The sequence below is a fragment of the Pan troglodytes genome, chromosome 23 (assembly GCF_028858775.2).
Source record: "Pan troglodytes isolate AG18354 chromosome 23, NHGRI_mPanTro3-v2.0_pri, whole genome shotgun sequence".
Taxonomy (NCBI): domain Eukaryota; kingdom Metazoa; phylum Chordata; class Mammalia; order Primates; family Hominidae; genus Pan; species Pan troglodytes.
In genome coordinates this window covers 22287106-22304687 of record NC_086016.1, presented here as the reverse complement: position 1 = coordinate 22304687, position 17582 = coordinate 22287106, and the positions used below count along the sequence as shown (strand labels likewise).

The 17582-nt window shown below is 61.0% G+C and overlaps 1 protein-coding gene across 1 annotated transcript in view; it reads left to right on the top strand.

The window, feature by feature from the left end:
• Positions 1–1843: 1843 nt before the first annotated feature.
• RTN4R (reticulon 4 receptor) overlaps positions 1844–17582 on the top strand; it is a 28903-nt gene continuing 13164 nt past the window's right edge. The window contains exon 1 of the mRNA XM_024352532.2: positions 1844–2153. Within this exon, the coding sequence (XP_024208300.1) occupies positions 2132–2153 (22 nt within the window). The 5' untranslated portion in view covers positions 1844–2131. The remainder of the gene's footprint in view (positions 2154–17582) is intronic.

Below are 17582 nucleotides of genomic sequence, written 5' to 3'. Positions count from 1 at the left end.
GGCCTCTCTGCAAGCACAGAGCAGCCCGAGACTGGAGCCTGGTCCACCCCAGCGCTGTCCTCAGACTGATGGTCAGTGCCACATGACTCATCTAGGGTCTGATACATCCCTGTGGCGAGAGCTCAGTTCCTAGCCTGGGGGCTGCTGTGTGCAGGGACCCTGGAGAAGAATGCTTGTCTGGGGGTCAGGCCTCAGCCTCCCACTGGCTCTGTGAGCTTCGCCTGAGTTTCCCTATCTGTGCAATGGGTGATGACGTCTTGGTGTGGCTCTGGGAGGACCCACTGAGCCACCTCAGGGGCTGAGCTGGTGGCGCTCGGCAGCCAGCACCCTCTGGGGAGGTGGCAGTGTGTGCACAGCCCACCCCTTCAGGAGGCCAGGGGACAGAGTGGCTGGGGGTGTCTGGGCCCCACCTCACCTTCTGTGTGGCTGGGAATGGCATGCACTCCACAATGCCCTCGTAAGCCTAGGCTGGGACAAGGGTGATAGGGATAAAGCAGGCCAAGGTGATGAGGGCCACAGAGCGGCAGCCAGAGGCATGTGGGCAGTGCAGCCTCCACACCAGACAGAGGGCCCACCCAGCATGGCTCCGCCCTGCGAAGCTGCCTGCCACTGGGATCAGATGGGAGCACCAGGGCTCTGGGAGGTCCTCATTTCCTCTGCACAAGGCAGGCAGGTCACCAGCCCTGCGCCCTGCTCATCTCCCTCAGGGCCACCTCCATGGCCAGAGGCAGGCAGAGAGCACAGGGCTGCCCAGTCACCAGGTCTCTCTGCTTCATATCAGTGGACCTGGGCTCTGAGGGGGGCCATCAAGGCATCAGGCTGGCCCACTCCGTCCTTGAGTCAGGGTCCTACAGACTGACACCAGGTGGGCCTGCAAGACCCTCATCTGCATGGTCCTCTCATGCAGGGTGGGCTTGGGGAGGACCCAGCCCGGCTGAGCTGACTCCCAGCACTTCTCCAGGTGCAGGGGCAGCCTGGCAGTTGTCTGAAGACCCTGGGATGCACTTAGGAGCTCATCGGTGAGGCCCGGTAGGTGCCCCGAGCAGAAGACTGAGAAGGGACACCTGCACCCCTGTGTGGTGTGTGCAGGGGCGTCACTGGATTCTCTGGCCCCATGCCCCACACCGCCCGTGGGGGGCTGGCTTGGTAGAGTGGGGGATACTAAGCAGGTGACCTCGGAGAGCGTCTTCTGGGTTTGGAGCCCCCATTCCGCAGAAGGGAAGAGGTGGGGGACCCCTGCAGGGTTACGGGTAACATCAGGCCTAGGTCCCTTCTCTAGGATGGTGCAGAGAGGGCCACAAAGGCCCAGGAGGGCCCCCAGAACTCTCTTAAGCCCTGAGCCTGTTTCTTACTGAAAAATGGGGGCGATCGTGCTGCAGCAAGGGGCTTCTGTGCAGGGGGCGGGGGATTCATGGGTTTCGTGAGGCCAGGAAGGGAGTGGGTCAGGCAGAGGCCATTCCTAGGCCTCGGGACAAAGCCCTTGCCCGCTTGGGGACCGGGCCAGCCTAGGCCGCCACACCCTCGGGCCCGCGTCCCCGGCCCGCTCCCGCCCGGGCCGCCATCCCCTCCGCCGCCTGCAGGGGCCGCCGCCTCTTCAGGAATGCGCCGCCTTTGTCTGGGACCGCGCGGCGCCGGTGCACCGGGCGGGCTGAGCGCCTCCTGCGGCCCGGCCTGCGCGCCCCGGCCCGCCGCACCGCCCACGCCCCAACCCCGGCCCGCGCCACCCAGCCCCCGCCCGGGCCCGCGCCCGCGCCCGCGCCCAGGTGAGCGCTCCGCCCGCCGCGAGGCCCCGCCCCGGCCCGCCCCCGCCCCGCCCCGGCCGGCGGGGGAACCGGGCGGATTCCTCGCGCGTCAAACCACCTGATCCCATAAAACATTCATCCTCCCGGCGGCCGGCGCTGCGAGCGCCCCGCCAGTCCGCGCCGCCGCCGCCCTCGCCCTGCGCGCCCTGCGCGCCCGCGGCCCGAGCCCAGCCAGAGCCGGGCGGAGCGGAGCGCGCCGAGCCTCGTCCCGCGGCCGGGCCGGGGCCGGGCCGGAGCGGCGGCGCCTGGATGCGGACCCGGCCGCGGGGAGACGGGCGCCCGCCCCGAAACGACTTTCAGTCCCCGACGCGCCCCGCCCAACCCCTACGATGAAGAGGGCGTCCGCTGGAGGTGAGTGTCCGCGCTGCACCCGAGCCCGGCCGGCGGCGGGGCGCGGAGGGGGGCGGCTCGCCCACTCCCCGGAGCCGCAGGGCCCGTCCCGGGCTGCCGAGGCGGGGGAAGCGTAGCCGGGCGGCAGGGAAAGCCACCGCAGTGCCGCGCCAGGCTGGGGCCGCTGGCGCCCCGGCCCCGGGAGGGCGGAGCCGGAGGCGGCAGGAGAAGTTGCCGCTTCCCGGGAAAGTTGACGGCGACGGCAGGGCCGAGGGTGGCGGTCCGAGGGTCCCCGATGCTGGGCCAAGTCCAGGGCGGGGGCCGTGGGCTGGAAGGGCGGGGCCCGGCCTCGGAGCGCCCCGGCCACCAAGGGGTTAACGAGCGGGTTTTTGCAGAAACGTGGGTACCGAGGGTGGGTGGGGGTGTCGGGCCGCCTCCACCCCCGCCTCACGGTCTGGGCTCAGAACCTCCCGTTTCTCCGAGGTCAGTCCACAGTGGGATGAATGGGGGCGTTGGTGGCAGTAGAGGGCGTGGGGGACAGGGTTGTCCCAGCGCTGCCTCCAGGGCGGGCGGTGAGAGGAGGCAGCAACGCCCGCCATCTGCAGCCCGAGGGACATTGAGAGGATTGGCTGGGGGAATCAGGGCCGGTGGGGCAATCAGCAACCCCTCCCTAGCAGCCTTCGTGGGACTCCCCCGCCCCACCGGCTGTGAGGTCCCGCGGTGCGGGCAAGGGAGGGTGGGCTCCATGTGAGTTGGGCATGCCCTGCCTGGAGGGTGCTCCCCAGGTGCCCACCCAGGCTGCCCTGCTGATGTCCATGGTGCCGCAGGCTGCACACACGTTTCCTTGCACGTGCACGTGTCTACACGGACTGCACACTTGCACACCTCTGGTGCACATGCGAGCCAACGCCGCCCCAGTGTGCACATGCACAAACACTGGGTGCACACACGGACTCTGAGGGTACATATCTGTGTCCTCGCCCCCGCCTGCACGCCCACGGCCACACATGCATGCACGCGGCATGCCTGCTGTGGTCTCCACGGGTGGCACATGCTGGGGCCCTTTTCGCAATACCCACTCCCGCACCCACATGCTCGTCTGTTGAGTGGGGAGGCCAGGCCCACAGACAGGGGCAAGACATCCTGGGCCCCACCTCTGCCTGCCTGCCTCCGTGTCCTGGGGGTCCCCGCCTCGGGCGTGTGTGCGTGTGTGTAACTTGGTATGCATCTGCACGTGTGTCTGTGCGCGTGATCATGTGTGCCTGCGGGCACATAGGCATGTCTCTTTGCCTCCAGGGTGTGGGTGCCCCTTGTGTGCCTAGACAGGCTGTGGCCTAATCTGGAGCAGAGGCCCTGGAATGTGTGTTGGGGGCTCGTTGAATACTGCAAAGCCCAGGGTGTGAGGGGTAGGGTCTCCCAGCCACTCCCTACCCACCAGGGCTGAGGCAGTGATAGATGATGGTGGGCTGGAACCTGCCTGGGCAGGGAAGACCCATTTCAGGCCATGAGGTCAACACTGTGACCAACAGGCCAGACCCTGGGCACCCTTGGTGGCCGCTGCAGCTTGGCTGACTAGAGCACGTGACCCAGCGTGACTGCAGAGGCCTTGCCTCCAGTGCCTCAGTTTCTCCATGGTGAGGACCTTCTTGGTGAGGGGTTCCGTGGTGAGCTCCCCTACCTCCGGTGTTGTGTAGGGTGCTGAGCAGATGGATGCCATGCTGCATGATGCGCAAGGGTGGCCCACTAGCACTGTGGCAAGGGCCCTGGACTGGGGCTTGGATTGGCAGGCCACACCTCCTGCTCCCCTGGCCACCACCAGTGGCTCATCTATAGAGTGGGGACCAGCAGGTTATCCTTATAGGTTGTGTGAGGGTGAAACATACTAGCAGAGGAGCAGCTGAAGCAGTGGGGCTGGCCAGTCTCTTTTTCTAAGCCTCAGTCTTCCCATCTATAAAGGGGGTACTGTTCCCTGTTCTTCTCTACTGAGGTGAGGAGGAAGTGAGCTCCCATGCCGGGGGTGGGAATGGGTGGCCATCAGCACCTAGACGCCACCTGGCAGAGGGGCACGTGCAGGGCCTGCCGTGGCAGAACCGTGACCTGGATTTGGGTCCTGGCTCAGCCACCTGCTGGCGGTGTGACCTTGGGTGTGACAGGTCACCTCTCTGCCTCAGTCTTCCTCACCTGCACCATGGGCCAGTGGTCAGGGATTATCGGGGCACTTCCAGGCTGAGGCTGGGCGGAATTGGCCCGGCTTTCCCTGTGGAGTTCCGACTCTGGTGCTTCTGCCTCAGAATGCCCAGAACACCTCCCCACACCCCCACTCAGCAGAGTCCTCCTGGGACCTTTGCGCTGCCAGCTGGCCCCTCACCCCATCCATTTGCAGAAGGGACAATAAAAGCCCCTAGTCAGGCAACTCAGGCCACAGGTGAGTGGAGAGGGGACAGGGCAGGGATGCTGCCCAGCTTGGGAGACCCTCCCATAGTACCTTCACTCCCTCCCTGCCCTCCCCCTGTTCCTCACCTGGGGGTCTGTGGAACCCCTGAGCCTCAGTTTCCCTGTGCCAGGGTCCTTCTACTGGGACTGGCAGAAACGTAGGTTTGCATGGAGTGAGAAGCAGGGGAGAGGCTGAGGGAGGGCCTGGCCCAGCAGGTCTCCGAAAGCCAGAGGGCTTGTGGAGGGTCTATGGAGGACACCCCTACAGGGGCTGGGGCCCTGGAAGGTAGGGGAAGGTCCTGCTGTCCTGGGAGGCTGGGGACTGGCCCACAGCCTGTGGAGGGGCCAGGGTTTGTTTGCTGTTGCTGTGAGTGACAGGCAGGCTGTGAGGGCCAGGGTGTGTGGGACTATGCTCTCCCCCTCCCTCTGCCCAGGAACAGTACAGCCTTGTAGCATTGCCCTCTCCTCGTCCCTGCCCCAGCCTTGAATTCATGCTTTGTGGCACGGACGGCCCTGTGCAGCCGGTGCAACACCAGGAGGGTCCAGCTGGTGAGGACAGGACGGGCGGGAGGCAGAGGAGCCCTCCTGCTGTCCTGGGCCTGTGGCCCGGAACCTCTCACCAGGAGCCTTGATCTGTGCACCTGGGAAAGGGGTCAAGAGCAGGAAGCACACGGGGAGTTTCAGGATGACCTGGAAATGAACAAATGCGTGTGTGAGCCAGGCGCCCCGCCCGGCCCTGGCACAGGGTTAGTGAGGGCTCCTGACACTTGGCTACTGTCTGATCAATGAGGTTCATGCCGTCCCGCCCCCGTTCTGGTGAGCCTGACCTCTGACCCCCAAGCTGGCCTGCCTGACCCTCTGCAGCCACCCAGGGCCTGGGCCTCAGGGAGCTGGCTTGGCCGCCTGCTGCCTCTGCAGCTGTGCAGATGCCCTCTCGGGGCCCTCTCTGCACCCCTCAGTGTCCCTGCTCTGCGGTCTGGCTGCACCCAGGCCAAGGTCACAGGCACCCTCCTCAAAGCCAGATCCCAGATGCTGCATTTGCCCCAACCGTCCATTCACTTTCTCATTTGTTCATTCATTCGCTTGTTCGTTCCTAGCCTGTCAGATTCTCTTCTGAGCCAGGCAAATCAAGGGGTGTGATCCTTGGCATCGTGCATCTCTAGGATTAAATGCTTTAAAGGATAGGAGGTCACAGAGTGGCCCAGGGAAGTCCGATCGGAGTGGCGGACATGCTGCCCCACCCCGCAAATCTCCCTGCACTGTCCCTGGGGCCCAGCTGGGTTCCCCCACACCAGGTGTTCTGTGCTGCCGTTTCTTTTATCGCTGTATTTTAAACATTTTGCACATCGGGAACTATTCTTGTGCATCATGGGTTTTCTGGTGTGTGTGGAATCCCTTCCTGAGAATGCACCATCATTTATTTATCCAAACCTGCACCGGCCTCCTGCACTGCCTGCAACCGTGGAGCTGGACACTGGGAGATGCAGCTCTGCACACCCACCCCACCATGTCCTCAGCTGGCACCCACCAGGTCTGGGGGCTGGTCACGTGCCTCTCCCCTGATGCTTGGGCTGATTTCAGGGGACTCGGCAGCAGGGCCAGATCCCGCCCCTCCTAGCCTGCTGAGGCCTTTGACAACCGTGGGCTGGCCGGGTGGGTGATGGTGAGTGAGTAGAGTCTGGGCAGCCATTTGTGCAGTGGGTGCCTTGGGGCCACCTCTCCCCTGCCTCTTTCACACAGCCTCTGGTCTTGCCCGCTATGGCCTGCGGGGCCTCTTCTGCGGGGCAGTGGGGCATGGGGTGATGCTGGCACCGTCCCACAGCTGCGTCCTGTCCGATGGAGGCAACCCACGGCAGCCAGACCAGGAGGTGAAGAAGAAAGGCAGGGCTGTTGGCACACCTCGAGAGTGGCCTTAGGAGGGGCTGAGTGGGCACAGGCCAGGGTCCCCATGTAGGTCTACACAGGCCTGGCAGGTGGAAAGCCCCATTCAGGGCCCTGGCACATGAAGCCGGGCTGATCTGGGAGTGGGGTGTCGGGTGCTGACCCAGCCTCATTCAGAGCCCTGGGCCCCCGGGTGCCTCTTGGCTCTCCAGTCGGCACCCTGGCATTCTTAGCTGGCTGTCACGGGTCACGGTCCGTGGAGTTGAAATTCTTTGGAATGTTGGTGGGTATCACATAAGGGCTTTGTGGTCAAATGTGGGACCTGCTGGAATAAATGGTGCTGATGGTGCTCCTTTCCCGCAGGGCGTCTTGGGCCCTGTTTTGGAGAGGGGTGGGCAGCACCTTCTCTGAGAGGCACCCCTATGCGATGTACCTCAGGGCCTGGTGTGCCCAGGAACCTGTTTTGGGAAACAGTGGTTGAAGTGCCCCGGAGGACCAGAGGAGGAGACTTGTGGGCCTCCAGCAAGGGCCCCGGGATGGGTAGACCCTGCCACACAAACCCCGCACCCATGGGGCGCCCAGTGGGTGGAGGGACCACTGCTTCTCCCAGCAATTTGAGGCGATGTGCAAATTTAACCTTTGGATTTATGACTCTATTTCTTTGCAGCAAATGTCACGGGAAATGTCAGGCCAAGGCTGAGGCTGGGTGAGGGGCCCGTCAAGGAAGGGGGTAGGGCTAGGCAGGCTGGAGTGCCAAGGAGGGGCTTAGGCCAGGGTGGGCTCCAGGCCCCTCACCTCCTCCTGGGAGCCTTCCTGGATTGTCCCTTGCTTGCCTGGATCCCCGGCTATCACAACCTTGTTGAGATGTTGCCTTTATTTGCCTTCTGCCAGGGCCCAGCTCGGGGACATGCCAGAAGTCCCCCATTCCCCAAGGCTGGGCAGCCATGGGTAAGCTTGTGCAGTGCCGGCTTGCTGTGTGACCTTGGGCAGCTCCACCCTTCCTGGTCACCGTAGGCCTCATCTGCAGTCCACGGCTGGTGGCCAGAGGTGGTGTTCCCAGCTCAGTGTCTTCAAGAGTGGGAAAATGCCTAGAGTCCTCAGTGTGTGGGGTGTGGGGCTCTGGAGGAAGTGGGTGGGGGCTGAGTGCAGGTCTGGAGTTGCGGAGGGCTGGCCCTTGGTGGTCCCAGGGGCTAGAGCAGCCCCTGCACACAGCAGGTGCTCAGTAAAGACCAAAAGGCAGTGCGTGGATGTGGAAGGTGGAGGTGGATTCCAGCTGGGAGTCCACAGTCCCCAGTTACATGTCCCCCCTCCGCTGCCACATGCCAGATGTCATTCCAAGGCCCCAGCCTGGCCCATCACCAGCTCTGCCCTGCCTCCCAGGTCCCGGCAAGTGAGGGAATGGTGACTGCCTCCTCCCTGCCGTGTGCCCGGCCTGTGCACTGGAGCAGGGGTTCAGGCTCCCTAGTGCCCCGCATCTCTCCTGCACACACAGCTCCCCACACTGCACACCTTGGGCCTCCAGATCCAGCCTGTCTGCTAGTGTCACATCCTCCGTACCCAACGTCCAAGCCCAGAGTCTCAGCCTCTTCCCTCGACCCATCCCAAAAGACAAAATCAGTGTCAAACCTGCACCCTGTCTCCCGGTCCATCCCCTTTACTCCTCACTGAGGGCCAGCCTCAGACCTGGCCTCTGTCCCCAGCCTGTGGCCACAGCCGGCCCCGGCTCCCTGCCTACCATCTTGTTCCCCACCCCGGGATTCAAGTGCTTCCCTAAGACATGTTTCCAGCCAGGCGCTGCCTGCCTAAACTCCCCCATGGCTGCCCCTAGGTGAAGCTTTGGCCCCTTCGTTCTCAGGGCCTGGGCTAGAGGGTCTCATGTAGGAACCTTTTCCATCCTCACCAGGGAAGCCCCCGTCCCTAGTTCCCAGTGCCTGGCACCTGTGTCTGCCTCCCCCTCTCCACTTGAAGAGCCCAGGCCTAGCTTGAGGATGCAGAAAGCCATGAAGGGTGGGACAGCCACACTGGCAGGGAGGGAGGGCCCAGGTGCCGGTGAGGAGGATCAGTTGCACCTTCGTGGGCAGTGTCTGGTGCCCTTCTGTCCCTGGGTCAGCTCCGGGAGACCCCAGGGTTGGTGGCCTTCAAGGCTGGCTGTTAGGTGCAGATCAGTTGGCCCAGACGGCTGCACAAGGGTCGCTCTGTTTCCCCTGAGGAGCCACCTACCCTCTGAGCCTCCCTGTTCGCACGTGGCTATTGTGAAGCTGGAGCGGTGGTGAGTGAGCACTGCCCACAGGACCCTGCCATAGTGGCAGCTTGATTTGGGCAAGCTGGAGGCTCCTGGTGCACCTGGCTCCAGGGACCCCTTCTTCCAGGCCAGGCCCCTTGCATGCCCTTTCCTAGCCTGGACTAAACTAGCTGTGGAAATCAAGACTAGTGATTGGGGCCTTAGGGCCTTGTGGGAAGGGGTGGCAGGGCCCTCACCTCCTGGAGGCCTCCCAGGTTTTCAGCCCTTCTTACCTGTCCTGTCCTGCCCTGGGGGGATCCAGGCTGGACTCTGGCCAGCCCATGTGGCCAGTGAGGATGGGCATGTGGGCCCCACTGTACTGCCTGGAGCAGGAGCCTCTGCTGAACCCTAGTGGGTACAGAGAAGGAACTGCTCTCTGGGGCCATTCCTCCCCATCGGTCCTTCTGCCGTGAGGGTCCTTGTAGGACATCCTGAGAGACACGTTAGTTCATGCCAGGGGAGCCCAAATGACAGTGGGGCTGAGAGGCTATGACGGGGTGGGAGTTGGGTGCACAGGGTCCGGGCAGGGCTAGCAGCTGTGGAGTCCGGAGGGGAGGCTGGGTGCATGTGGAGAAGTCCCTAGTTCTCAGTGAGGAGCCTACGGCGCAGTTTGGGTTCCAGCAGGAGCTCTGCCGCAGGACCTCTGCGCTGACTCAGAGGGAAGTATGGGGTCCTCTGCCTTTGTTGTGTGGAGGCTTCTGTCCCGCCCTTCACTTGTGCTGGCCTTGCAGTGCAGTTGGAGAGGATGCCTTGTCCCTGACTGGTCCTTGGGCAGATCCTCAGTTGTGGCAGGGCGGGGTGGGACTGGGTATTGGGAGGGTGGGCCACCTGCACCCGGGCGTGGCCCCTACCCCAGAAGCCCCTTCCACCTACCTGGGGAACTCACTCGCCCAGGCCTGGCCAGCTACCAGCACAGCTGTCGAGGGAGGGCTGAGGAGCTGGCCCAACGTCACGCAGGATGTGCTGCGCTGGTGCTTCTGGCCCCACCTGCCTCCACGCATGCCACCAGGAACCTGGGAGTCAGCCCTGGTGCCCCCTCCTTTGTGGAGCCCAGCAATGTTCCCTCCCACACACTCTCCACTTGAGTCTCCGCTTCCCTCCTGGCTCTCCCTGGACATCCAGGCCCCCTTGTCAGGGAGCATGGAGCTGGCCGGTCACGCCCTGCCCAGCCCCAGGGTCTCCTCAGGGCCTCCCGAGGGATGGGGCTGTATGAGGTGGTAGCCCATGAGCCCAGCAGGGATTGGCTTCTCGGGGCTCCTGTGGGGGCTACAGATGAGCCCCCTAGGGCCACGTGAGACAGCAGCAGGACTGCCACAGTTCCCTCAGCTGGGTGCGTCCCCCGCCCCACCCGCTGGGGCCATGGGGGACTGTGGACTTGAGTGTGGCCTGCCAGGTGAACCCCAAGTGTCCCCTGGGGAGGGTCCTCCCCTCCTCATCCTTGGTGCAGTTTCGGGCACCAAGATGCACTCCCAGGGGGCCCTGGTCCAGTCCCCGATGCAGGGGAGGCCCACAGGGGTCACTTGCTTCTCCCTTCATTCTCTTAGCAAATTCTTCCTGGCATCAGTTCTAAGACAGTCCCGTGCTGGGCGGCAGGGACCTTGAGGTTCTTGACATGCTCTACCCCCAAGTCCCCCAGATTCCAGGGAGACACGCTGAAGCCCACAAGGTCCCTAGGAGTGGCAGCGGGGGTGAGGTTGAGGACTCTGAGCCCCCCACATTGACCGCTCATGGAGGCCACACTGGCCCCAGGTCTGAAAGAGGAGCTGGAGCTGCTGGCCTGGGGGCTGAGGAGGCTCCAGTGTCCCCTAACAGAAGCCCAGTGGCTGCAGGACAGGCCACTGCCCGGGTGAGATGCTTGGAGGGCTCTGGGTTGGGGGAGGGCAGGTGAAGAACTTGTGGGTCCAGAGGGGAGTGGAGGGAGGGGCAGAGGCTGCGGAGGTGGACTGCGGGGCGAGCTCCCCTTGGCCCCAGCGGGAGGCTGCCTGCAGCTCTGGTGCTCCCTCGGCCTGACACATGGGCCCTGCACACCCGGCTGCGTCCAGGCTGTCTTTCATCTCCCTGCCTCAGCCCCAATTTATGTCAGGCAGAGGCTGACACAGGGACAGGTGTGACAAGTGTCTGGCTTCCTATTTGAAAATTGGCAAAAGAAAAACTCTCCCCATAAAGATATTCCATCTACATACCTCCCGGATGTCACCGCGAGGACCCGTCATGGCTGAGACAGATGGCGGCCCTAATGGACTCCATTCTTCACCCGCTGCCGGAGCGGAGGCCGGTCCCCTGGCGTGGCCTGAGGCGGATGATGGGTGATGGGTGGGGCACCAACCTCCCTTTGTGCCCTCCCCTATGCCTTGGCCTGTCCCCAACCCTGAGCTGCCCACCAGGGCCTCTGTCATAGCCAGGGACTCCAGGGACAAGTGACCTGGACACCTGAGGCCCCAGTGGTCCAGTGCCTCTACCCTCCTGGCTGAGAGACGGTGCACACTTGACCCGCAGCCTTGGTCCAGCGCCTCCACCCTCCTGGCTGAGAGACAGTGCACACTTGACCCCCAGCCTTGGTACATGTCAGGACCACCCCCACGCCCCCCTCCTAGCTGAGTTATCACTTCCTCCGGGAAGCCACCCCAACCACCCCACCTGAAGGTGCTGCTACTGCCCCCTGCAGGCAGAGCATTCCAGGAGGCAGGGTACTCAGGATCCCCTGGCCCCCAGATCACAGGGAGCTTGATGTTGCAGGACAGTCTCCATCACTGCCTCTGGGTCTCGAGGTGATGAGGGTCCTGCCCTGGGAGCCGGGGGAGTAACAGGCTACTCTCCAGTGAATTGAGGGGAGGGAAGGGCTGCAGTCCTGCATAGCCCCCCATGGCTCACTTTCTGCCTGGGAGTCCACCGTGTTCAACATCCTCACTTGCATGGGGCTACCCCAGGCCCAGGGTGAGGTTGAGACCCACCCAGCCTGTCACTCATGCTCAGCCAAGCTGGTGCCCCTCCCTGCCTGAGTACTCCATGGGCAGGAGCTTATGGGCCATTACCCAGCCGGGCTCCCATGGTGGCCCCATTGGGTCTGAGGATGGACACCTTGGGCAAGGCAGTGGTGCAGACGAGGAAGGGATTGGGAAGGGGCCAGCCTCCTTAGGGGTGGCAGGGGTGGGGCTGGGGGAGAAGAGCCCCCCAGAGGAAGTGTGTCTGGGAATAGGGCAGGGCATTCTGGAGGGGGAGCTCCTTGAGCAAACGCCAGCAGGGGCAATGGCCTTGGAGCAACAGAGCCCCGGGTGGTGCTGGCTTCAGGCCTGGCGTCAGGGCCAGGTAGGATGCCAGCAGAGCACTTCCTGGCTGCAACTTGGCCTTGGAGCTGGGCTTTCTCCTCTGTAGGGTGGGGATGGTGGTCCCTCCGGGGGTGATGTGAGAAGGTCCTCCAGGGAGAGGCCAGGTGCAGGCTGCCCCATTCTTTGTGGGTGGATCAGGCATTTCCTGTGCACCCACCATAAGCCATGTGCTACCTCTACCCCCCGCCATGAGGTGGGCCTTATTATCTCCATTTCCAACTGAGGGAACCAGTTCTGAGACATTGGGGGGCCTGCCTGAGACCTCCCCAGGCAGAGCCAGGGCCCCAAGCCCTGAACTGGTTCCAGGACTGCCCTGCAGGGCCGATCACGATGGGCAGGGACCCTGGGGTGTGGGGGCTCATGGAGGGGGCTCCTGCCACCTGCAAGACGGACTCAGCCACCCTTCCACCTGGCCCAGTGTCAGCATAAGACCAAACAGAACAAACGAAAAACACTCTTGATTTTATGAGGTCATGTTCGTTGTAGAAAATCTGGAAAAATACACCAAAGTTTTAAGAAAGAAGTTGTATTAGTCTGATCAAGCTGCCATGACAAAATATGATAGACAAGGTGTCCTAAACAACGGAAGCACATTTCCTGACAGTTCTGGAGGCTGGAAGTCTGAGATCAGGGTGCCAGCATGGGCTGGTTCTGGTGGAAGTTCCCTTCCTGGCTTGCAGGTAGCCACCTCCTTACCGTGCCCTCACGTGGTGGGGGATGGAAGGATGGAGAGAGAGGAGGGCGTGTACTCTCTGAGGTCCCTTTCTCTTCCAGGCCACTAATGCCATGGTGAGGGCCCCAGCCTTGTGACCTTATCTAACCCTAATCACCTCCCAAAGGCCCCGCCTCCAAATACCATCACACTGGGGGTTAGGGCTTCGACACGTGAATCTGGGGGAGACGCAGACATTGAGCTGTAACAGAAGTAAAGCTATCCGTGTTGCTACTTAGAGACCGTGCCCTTGGCACTGGGGTGCTGGAGCCATGCCCCCAACCCAGGAACATCCGTTGCCTCATGGGCTGTGGGCCAAGGCTCTCTCCCAGGGCTGGACATCCTGGGGAATGCTGTCTCTATAGCTGCACAAAGCCTGCCACTTGCCCTTAGTGGTGAGCATTTAGTGCATTCACATGACTAACATTTATGGAGCACCTCCTGTATGCGGGTCACCAGCCCCTGTGGAGCCCAAAGCCCAGGGTGCCTCAACCGACAGAAACAAGCTACACAGAAGCCTGCTAAGTGGGCCAGCGAGGTGTGGAGTGGAATGGGCACCCTGGCAGTGGGCAGAAGGTGGAGGAGTGTCAAGGAGACCGTGGGAGTGGGCCCACAGAAGTGCCTCAACCAGACCCAGCCCTCCCATTTCTCAGATAAGAAACCCAGCCAAGAAGCACAGGTGGTGTCTGAGTAGGGCCATGTGACTGGGCCTGGGGATGACCGGGCCTCCAGGCCTGCTGCAGCCATGATCGGGGTCGGAGAAGCAGCCAGTGGAGGAGTGAGCGGGACGGGGCATGGCTTCCTGCAGGCCTGGCCTGGGAGGGAGGCACCGGCTGGCTGGCTGCCCGGTGGGTTGCAAGGTTTTAAATATGCATTAACAGAAGAGATGCTGAGGCCTGGCCCAGGGGCTGCCCTGAACAGGCTGAGTCCCTGAACCCTCCTCTGTGAGGCTGGGGGAGGAAGGAAAGGGGATGGGGCCAGGGCTGTTGTAAAATCATCAGGACAATTTTAGGAGAATGGCTTATGCCTTTGCAGGTTTGAGAAGCCACCGTGGGGTGGCCCGGGCAGGCCAGGAGACCAGCTGGGTGCTGGAGTGTCCTCTGTGGGATGAAAGGTCAGGCTGCCCAGTCTTTGGGGCTTACATGGGGGGATGAATGCAGTATGGCCTGTGCATGGCCCCCTGACCCCTGATGACCCTGTGGTGACACCCAGTGTGGCCTTGGACCTGAGGGACCCCTCTGTGCCCTGGGCTCGGTGGCGTGGGTCCCAGACAGAGATGCTGAGGAAATAAGGCCGGACTGCCCCGCCTCCCGGAGGGCAGCTGACCCCCTTCCACTGGCCCTGCGCAGTGGGGCGGCACATCAGCCTCAGGAAGTAGCTGAAATACACTGACCTCGTTTTCCAAGAGGCAGCGGCACCTGGGCCTCCCACCCTCGTGGGTGAGAAGCCGACAACAGTTTCCATCCCAAATTGATTTCAAATAAGGAAGAGTTATCACACACAATCATATAGGAATAATTTATCACTTGTTAATAAAACAGCAATTACTTATTCACGTCGCCGCTGCGTGCGTGCCTCGGTTTGGTTGCGGAGACACACTGGGGGCTCTCATAGCAGCTGAGAGAAGCCCGTGTGCACTCGGCCAAGGTCAGAAAGGAGGCTCGGGGGCTGCGCACCCACCCCAGTGCTAGGCAACCCCTGCTGGGTGTTGACCGCACACCCCTACCCCCGGCTCCTGAGGGGCCCCAGCCTGGAGTGGGGGGCTCAGATCTGTGACAAGGAGGGGACAGGAGCAGGCAGGGGTAAGGGGAATCCAGGGGTGGGGCTTCATCACAGTGTGAGGGCTGGGCTGGGTGGGCAGGCAGGAACTCAGGCTGGTCGAGGGAAGCAGCTGCCTGGCCTGCAGGGAAGGCCCAAGCACAGAGTTGGGCTTTTAGGCCAGAAGCTGCCCCTTCGGGTGTCTGGATTGCAGAGTCTCTGGGGCCAAGAGCCCATAGTGTCCTGGGAGACCCAGATGTATCCTCAGCCACCCTCGGCCGAGCAGGGGACCAAAAAGCAGCATGTGGATCCTCCCTGGCCAGATGCCAGCTGCCCTGGGGCTGTGTGTCCAGGTGCTCTTGAGCTCTCACCGTCCCTCTCTCTCCTCCTGCTTCTAACCCACATTTGTCTCCACATTCTGGAAGATACACTTTCTTTTTTTCTTTTTATTTATCTGTTTTCTGAGGTTTTAGTGCCAAATATGCAGTTGTTTTAAAAAATAATAACATTCGGTCAACAACATATTGCAGAGTTAACACCTGCACCCAGCCTCGGAGGCTGGTCTGGAGAATGGGCTCAATCTGCCCCTGCCCCACGTCCTCCTGGGAGGCAGCCACTGTCGCCTCTGTTCCCTGGCTTTGCCAGTGGTTGCCGCCACATTTCCTCAGCTTCTACTCCAGCTCTGTCTCCTCCAGCACACTCCCCAGCATGGCTGTCTCGCTGCCATCAGTTAAATTCACAGCCAGTGTTTCCCAACCCAGGTCACATAAATGTTCTTCTCAATCCTGCCGTGGGATGGGTGACCTTCCTTCTCTTTCATGGCCTTTTGTTTTCCTTGGGGCTTACAGTTGATGTTTTTTACCCATCCACCACCCTCATGGGCTTACTCTTCCCCACATCAGGGCTTCTATTGGGGTCTCATTTTTTTCCCTGGATAAAGATTCACCCCAAGCACTTGTCCTGCTGCTCCATAACTTCCCTTTACCACCTGTTGAAATTTCAGTTAATGCTTCCTGGGCCCCACGTTTTCCTCTTTCTGGGTTTGCACCTCATTTTGGCTGAAACATAAGCCTGACTCACTCTCTAAAGAAGATATAGTGAAGAATCATTCCGGAAGTCTTCCTGTATTTACAAGTATGTTCAAGCTGGATTGTTTCGGTCTAGAATTCCATGTTGAAATTAGTTTCCCCTCAGAGCTATGAAGCTGTTGCAGTGTTGTTGTTTCCTGGCATCTAGTGTGCTATGAAGGAGGCCAATACCATAGTGCATCTTCTTTGTTGTGTGTTTTTTTGGAGAAAGTCTCACTCTGTCACCCAGGCTGGAGTGCAGTGGCATGATCATGGCTCACTGCAGCCTCAAACTTCTGGGCTCAAGCAATCCTTCCACCTCAACCTCCCAAGTAGCTGGGATTACAGGCATGCATCACCACACCTGGCTAATTTTTTTTAATTTTTTGTAGAGACAGGGTCTTACTGTGTTACCCAGGCTGGTCTCAAACTCCTGGCCTCAAGCAGTCCTCCCACCTCAGTCTCCCAAAGTGCTGGGATTACCGGCGTGCACTGCTGCTCATGGCTTCATGTTGCCTCTTTGTGACCAGCTTCTCCTCCTGGAGCTTCAGACTTCTCTTGACCCCTGGGGGCCTGAAAGTGCACTGTGAATGCCCAGTGGAGGACTGGGTACTCAGCTTTGGGAAGTTTTCTGGTATTGTTTCTTTGCTAGCTTTTCTCAGTTTTTTGTTTTCTCTTCTGGAACTCCCCTTAGATGTTCAACCTATATTTGTCTCCTAAATCTCATTCATTTGTCTTTCTCCTTTGTTTTTCTTTCTGGAAGATTTCTTTGACCTTGTTTTCTAACACTTATATTGATTTTTTTTTAATTTTAGTGATTCTATTTTTAATTTCCAGGCACTCTTTCTTTTTGTCTGATGCCTTCTTGTTCATAGCAGCCTGTTCTTGTTTTAAATCCCCATCTATGCCTAGGAAGACACAAATTAGATGTTTCTCCTAATTTTTGTCTTTTTCCCACACTGTCGGCTTCCTCTAGCATCATTCTCCCTCTTTTTCTGCATTGATATGTTTTCCGGATGCCTGGTGGTCACTGGTTTTCTGGTCACTTTTATGAGGGAAGCTGGTTGGCTGCTCTGCTGAGATGGAGCTTTTCTTCTGCCCATCGGCCCTGGGTGCTCCTGGATACCAGTGGTGGAACCCCTTTCTCTGGGTGTTTCTCTAGGGGAGCAGCCTGCCACTGTGCTCCCCACTCCTCACTCTGCATCACCCTCATTTTGGTGGGTCTCTGGAAGGGGAGGAACACGTGTCTTTCATGCAGATCCCCGTGTCTAACACACGGTGGGTGAGCAGGGGAGGGGGACCATCAGTGTTGCATGAGAAGCCACAGCAACTCGACTCTGAGCACAGGCCGGGTCTCTCATGAGATGAATCAGGCTGCACCAGGCCTGTCCTCAAGCCTTCTTTCTCTGCTGAGGCTGAGATAGGCAGAAGCAGCGAGGAAGTGGCTCCAGGTGGGTTTGTAGCACAGCCTGGCTGCTGCCCCCTCTTCCAGCCCAGATGCAGCCAGGATCCTGCCTGCCATATCTCCTCGATAAAGCAGGGATACTGCCAGGCCAGGCCAGAGTGGCCTTGCAAGACTGCTGGAGCAGAGGGGTCCATGTGGCTCTGGGACGCTGTGAGCTGTACCTTGCCTCCCTGGACTCCTCACCTGAGACAAGGCTGACCCAGGTCACGTTGGCAGGCCTCTGGGGAGGCAGGATGCTGGGTGGGGGCCTGGATGGGGTTTCTTTGGGGTCCTGGGGGGAGGTAGGTGCTGGCCTCTCATTGTCCTCACATCACTGGTGTGGGGACAGATTTGGAGGGGGCTGGCAGATTCTCTGCCTACTCTGTGAGGGGGTACAGAGGCTACATCTGAGCCCAGGGCTGCAAGACCCCAGGGCCCACCTTCAGCCATCCCTGGGAAGGCAGCCTCCTGGGCTGAGGTTGAGGTGCCATGGGGGACTAGGGAGCCCAGAGTGGCTGCCCCTCCCTGCTGTGTCATCCCTGAGGCTC